Source organism: Coregonus lavaretus (assembly GCF_964263955.1).
Source record: "Coregonus lavaretus genome assembly, chromosome: 32".
NCBI lineage: Eukaryota > Metazoa > Chordata > Actinopteri > Salmoniformes > Salmonidae > Coregonus > Coregonus lavaretus.
Genome location: NC_140019.1, coordinates 35900015 through 35906501, shown reverse-complemented (window position 1 = coordinate 35906501; position 6487 = coordinate 35900015). Strand labels below are relative to the sequence as shown.

At 42.8% G+C, this 6487-nt stretch overlaps 1 protein-coding gene across 1 annotated transcript in view; it reads left to right on the top strand.

Annotated features, from left to right (window-relative positions):
- Positions 1-655: 655 nt before the first annotated feature.
- The window catches only part of LOC311108018 (coiled-coil domain-containing protein 69-like), a 39827-nt gene continuing 33995 nt past the window's right edge, over positions 656-6487 (top strand). Inside the window, exons 1-3 of the mRNA XM_084150654.1 lie at positions 656-910; positions 1016-1168; positions 5561-5743. Coding sequence (XP_084006780.1) covers positions 812-910; positions 1016-1168; positions 5561-5743 — 435 coding nt within the window. The 5' untranslated portion in view covers positions 656-811. The remainder of the gene's footprint in view (positions 911-1015; positions 1169-5560; positions 5744-6487) is intronic.

The window sequence follows — 6487 nt, the reverse complement described above, 5'->3', positions numbered from 1 at the left end:
CAGAAGAAACATGTGTTGTGTCTCACCCGATTTTATAAGTTTGAAGTGTCCTGTGTGTCTTAGGGACAGGGCACCCCTCAAGGGGGTTATATCTGGAGTCTCGTGGGAAGTAGATGTTGAAGAGTCCATGGTGGTGGATAGGCCTTCACTGCAGGCTGCAGGGGTTGCCTTTCACCAGCAGGATCCTGACATTTTAATGGTTAAGAAGGTGGACTTTGTGGCCTTTATAGTTATGGTGATAAATGGCACTGCCAAGGTGGAGAGAAGGTCCAGGAAGATAGAAATCATTGTGGAAGCAGCTGAGCAGTTCCTGGGGCTGAAAGATTTCTTGGCGGAGGAGTTACATGGAATATTGTCACAAGCCGTACCACCCTCTCAGGCCCTAGAGCCTGAAAAGAGAGATATGGAGAACTGAAAGAAGGAAGAAGTGGGAGTTTTGTTTTGTTATTGTACTATTGTTATTTGGGTGGATTAAGTTAGTTTCCCTATTACGTCTGGATTTTCTTTTTACATTGTTTTGGTTTCAACCCGTCCAGTTGGTGACGGCAAAATACACCCAAAAATGGGTTGTAGTCCGCCATAAAACCCACAGAAGAAGAAGTCTGTAACGAGCCTCGGGTTTGATTTGATGAACACGGAAGTGATACTGGAATTAATGATTGGGAAAACAAATCTTTACTGCACCGCCTCAACGTGTTAAGACAGTCATTACCGATTCGTTTCAACCGTGCACAGTCTTAGTTTACGCGCATTCTGTTATCTTGAATTAACCGTAATTCTTTCTAGCTCTGCTGTAGACTAGTTGAGCACAATGAACAACTGTATTGTTAATGTGATAACACTATGCATTGTAATGCAGGTGAATTGCGCTTTGGATTTCGACAAAACGCGCACGACATATTCTGCGAAGGTGAGTGAAATATCTTTACATTTATTCAAATGTTGTTCATTAACCTACTCTATCAATTCATTATGTATAGTACAGTAACATAGACTATTCAATATTCTTGCACAGATCTTTGGGTTCTCATGGGAGAACTGCGGTAAGCCAGACGACCCAGCGGTTCTGAAGACCCTAGCCCTGTCCCCGGACCCCATCACAGTTCCAGGGGACCTGACGGCCAGTGCATCCGGGACCACAACGGTCGAGCTGGCCGCTCCCCTAGCTGTGAGTACAAGGCATGCACCAAGGGTCTCCTCCTCAAATGCTCAAATGAGATCTTGAATGCTATTTGATTACTAACGAAGTATACTGATTTGTTAAAGTAGCTAGTGAATTGAATTAACCAACCATTAGCTTTCGAGGTAGGCATATGGTATTGCCTGTCTTTAACACATGTATATACATACTCCTCTGTTACCATAGCCGCAGGATATAGGGGTGCTAAGGGTGCTGCAGCACCCCCTGAAAAATCAGAAAAAATATATATACTACCGGTCAAAAGTTTGGACACACCTACTCATTCAAGGGTTTTTCTTTATTTTTACTATTTTTGTGTGTTGTAGAATAATAGTGAAGACGTCAAAACTGTGAAATAGCACATATGGAATCATGTAGTAACCAAAAAAGTGTTAAACAAATAAAATAAAATATATTTGAGATTCTTCAAAGTAGCCACCCTTTGCCTTGATGACAGCTATGCACACTCTTGGCATTCTCTCAACCAGCTTCACCTGGAATGCTTTTCCAACAGTCATGAAGGAGTTCCCACATATGCTGAGCACTTGTTGGCTGCTATTCCTTCACTCTGCCGTCCGACTCATCCCAAACCATCAGGGGATTATGGTGGCCAGGTCATCTGATGCAGCACTCCATCACTCTCCTTCTTGGTAAAATAGCCCTTACACAGCCTGGAGGTGTGTTGGGTCATTGTCCTGTTGAAAAAGAAATGATAGTCCCACTAAGCCCAAACCAGATGGGATGGCGTATCACTGCAGAATGCTGTGGTAGCCATGCTGGTTAAGTGGGCCTTGAATTCTAAATAAATCACTGACAGTGTCACCAGCAAAGCACATGAAGGCCTGATTCACGCAGTCTCCTCTGAACAGTTGATGTTGAGATGTGTCTGTTACTTGAACTCTGTGAAGCATTTATTTGGGCTGCAATCTGAGGTGCAGTTAACTCTAATTAACTTATCCTCTGCAGCAGAGGTAACTCTGGGTCTTCCTTTCCTGTGGCGGTCCTCATGAGAGCTAGTTTCATCATAGCGCTTGATGGTTTTTGCGACTGCACTTGAAGAAACGTTCAAAGTTCTTGAAATGTTCCGTATTGACTGACCTTCATGTCTTGATGGACTGTCATTTCTCTTTGCTTATTTGAGCTGTTCTTGCCATAATATGGACTTGGTCTTTTACCAAATAGGGCTATCTTCTGTATACCCCCCCTACCTTGTCACAACACAACTGATTGGCTCAAACGCATTAAGAAGGAAATAAATTTCACAAATTAACTTTTAAGAAGGCCCACCTGTTAATTGAAATGCATTCCAGGTGACTATCTCATGAAGCTGGTTGAGAGAATGAGACACAAGAGTGTGCAAAGCTGTCATCAAGGCAAAAGGGGTGGCTACTTTGAAGAATCTCAAATATAAAATATATTTGGATTTGTTTAACACTTTTTTGGTTACTACATGATTCCACATGTGTTATTTTAATAGTTTTGATGTCTTCACTATTATTCTACAATGTAGAAAATAGTAAAAATAAAGAAAGACCTTTTGAATGGTACTGTATATTACAAAACATTTGTATTTATTTTTTACCAAAGCAGTGCACTGAGCCTTTACTAGTCCTGTATTAACGGACCGATATAGACGTCTGGGGGGAAAAAAGGTAGTTGTATAATTAAGCACCACCCCAAAACTACTTCCCGCGACTATACAATACATAAAGAAATATATATTTTTGTCATTTAGCTTTTATCCAGAGCGACTTACAGGAGCAATTAGGGTTAAGTGCCTTGCTCAAGGGCACATTGGCAGATTTTTCACCTAGTTGGTTTGGGGATTCGAACCAGCGACCTTTCAGTTACTGGCCCAACGCTCTTAACTACTAGGCATATTCAGTGCCTTTGGAAAGTATTCAGACCCCTTGACTTTTTCCACATATTGTTACGTTACAGCCTTATTCTAAAATTGATTAAATAATGTTTTTCTCCTCAATCTACACACAGTACCCCATAATGACAAAGTGAAAACAGGTTTTTTGAAATGTTTGCTAAAAACATCAACAGAAAAACCTTATTTACATACGTGTTCAGACCCTATGGGCCCTGTGTAGCTCAGTTGGTAGAGCATGGCGCTTGCAACGTCAGGGTTGTGGGTTCGATTCCCACGGGAGGCCAGTATGAAAATGTATGCACTCACTAACTGTAAGTCGCTCTGGATAAGATCATCTGCTAAATGACTAAAATGTAAATGTAAATACTCGAAATTGAGCTCAGGTGCATCCTGTTTCTATTGATCATCCTTGAGATGTTTCTACAACTTGATTGGAGACCACCTGTGGTAAATTCATTTAATTGGACATGATTTGGAAAGGTGCACACCTGTCTATATAAGGTCCCATAGTTGACGGTTCATGTCAGAGTAAAAACCAAGCCATGAGGTCAAAGGAATTGTTCGTAGAGCTCCGAGACAGGATTGTGTCGAGGTACAGATCTGGGGAAGGGTATCAAAAAATGTCTGCAGCTTTGAAGGTCCACAAGAACACAGTGGCCTCCATCATTCTTAAATGGAAGAAGATTGGAACCACCAAGACTCTTCCTAGAGCTGACTGCCCGGCCAAACTGAGCAATCGGGGAGAAGGGCCTTGGTCAGGGAGGTGACCAAGAACCCGATGGTCACTCTGACAGAGTTCCTCTGTGGAGATGGGAGAACCTTCCAGAAGGACAACCATCTCTGCAGCACTCCACCAATCAGACCTTTATGGTAGAGTGGCCAGATGGAAGCCACTCCTCAGTAAAAGGCACATGACAGCCCGCTTGGAGTTTGCCAAAAGGAACCTAAAGGACTCTCAGACCATGAGAAACAAGATTCTCTGGTATGATGAAACCAAGCTTGAACTCTTTGGCCTGAATGTCACCTTCCAACAGGACAACGACCCTAAGCACACAGCAAAGACAACACAGGAGTTGCTTCTGGACAAGTCTCTGAATGTCCTTGAGTGGCCCAGCCAGAGCCCGGACTTGAACTTGATCGAACATCTCTGGAGAGACCTGAAAATAGCTGTGCAGCGATGCTCCCCATCCAACCTGACAGAGCTTAAGAGGGTCCGCAGAGAAGTAAAGGGTCTGAATACTTATATAAATGTGATGTTTTTTGTATTTAATAAATATGCAAAAATGTCTAAACCTGTTTTTTTTTTCCATTAGGGGTATTGTGTGTAGATCGATGAGGTGAGAAACAATGTAATACATTTTTGAATAAGGCTGTAACGTAACAAAATGTGGATAAAGTCAAGGGGTCTGAATACTTTCCGAATGAATAGGCTCTTTGTGTATAAAAATGGTCACAATCAAAGCTAGTTTGACACACTATAGTCCTACTAAATAAGAGACCATCAATTCCTCCTGAAAAACTTACCAACAGGGAATTGAAAGCTGTTACTTTGCCACATCAGTCTGTAGGCCTCTTCAGACATGTGAGAGCCTATTCCACTTTGTCTGTGTGTGTCTGTTGTTGGCTCTGTGTGCTTCTGTGTGCTTCTGGGTGCTTCTGGGTGCTGTGTTGTTAAACAGGTAGAAACTTGCCTGTGGGGAGGTTTGTCTGACTCACGGATGAGCTTCATGTGAGCAGCTCACCACATAAACCTCTGCTCTGCTGCACCGGTGGCCCAAATAGATATGAAATGTACAGTAGACTTCCTGATTCAATGCTCACCCTTACAATGCAGAGTTCACAAGAGAAGGAATGGCATTTGCAGTGGTGATGGCAGTGTTCTGTTCAAGAATGCGCCAATGTAATGTTGCGTTATGAACGTTTTTGCAACAGACAGCTTTCACATACTGGACATTCAGTTGTTCCCAACTTCTATTGGTTTAGTTGATGCAATGCAGAGAAGACTGACTTGACTGTTCTTCCTGGAAATCAATCACCTAGATCAGTGTCAGATTATTCCTTTCCTTCCATGGCTATAGCCTACCCCTGATTCTCTCTTAACATTGGTGACATCATTGCAAGGGAAGAATAGAACCGTTTCTGCTTTGCTGGAAACAACTAGGGTGCATTGTACAAGTCAAGAATAGCCTGACATTCGGTTATTTTTTTTAACACCACAGTACTGGACCTATTTTCTCCTCTTAGGTAACTTGACCAAGCCTGGCGGTACGTCTGTCAAGATAGTTTTATTGTCATAACCCATGGATTATATACTTTGTTTTTCATAACATCCCAGTTAACTATTTAGGATGCAAATTGGCCAATCAAACGTTGTAGAGTAGTTGAATAACAGCGTTTTGTCCTTGTGCTGGCCTACCTTGTGGATAGGCATACTGTTACTGTAGCCCACTGTTTTTCCAGACAACCCAGTTAACTGGCCCTATATATTTCTCTCCTCTTAGGTGAACGTGACGCTGGAGAAGGAGGTGGCAGGGTTCTGGGTCAAGGTCCCGTGTCTGGAAGAGATAGGGAGCTGCCACTACACAGACGGCTGTGACCTGCTCAACCAACTGATACCGCCCGGAACGGACTGTCCTGAACCTCTACACACCTACGGCATCCCCTGCCACTGTCCCTTTAAAGCTGTGAGTCTATACTGTAGTTCATCCCCTGCCACTGCCCCTTTAAAGCTGTGAGTCTAGATATGTGATGTAGAAAGAACGTGTTCCTCCAGTGGTTAACGCTTAGGCTACTTCCCTCTTTCATATCCTGTTCAGTGCAATGTAGTGAATGTCCGTTGACAGCACTCTTTGTTGTACAGCAGCTAGCCAAACAACAAAGTTCTAAACGTTCTCTGAATGTTCTGAACATTTGCACTTAACGTTCTGTTGCTCAGTACTCATTCTGTTTTTCTCAAGGATACGTTTTTCTGTTTACTCAATGTCTTTTGTGTTCAAATGACCTATTTTCTCTCTCCTAAGGGTGCATACCTTTCTATACAGTAAAGCATGCTTTACTCAGAGTCTGTATCCCAAATGGCTCCCTATACACTATATATATATATATATATAGTACTTTGACCAAGGTGCACTACCCTTGAAAAGAGCCCAATGGGCCTTGGTCAAAAGTAGTGCACTATATAGGGAATAGGGTGATATTTGGGACACGGAGAAAGTGTATTGGTTGAACCTCTATTTCCTGTCTGTTCTAAGGGGGTGTACACACTACCAGAGTCAGATTTCTACCTCCCTGACATTGACCTTCCCTACTGGCTGACCAACGGACACTACAGAGTACAGGGAGTGCTGGGAGCTGTGGGGAAAGAACTGGGCTGCCTCAAAATCACCTTCGCTGTCCACTCCAATAACTAAACGGTGGGTAAATCACCT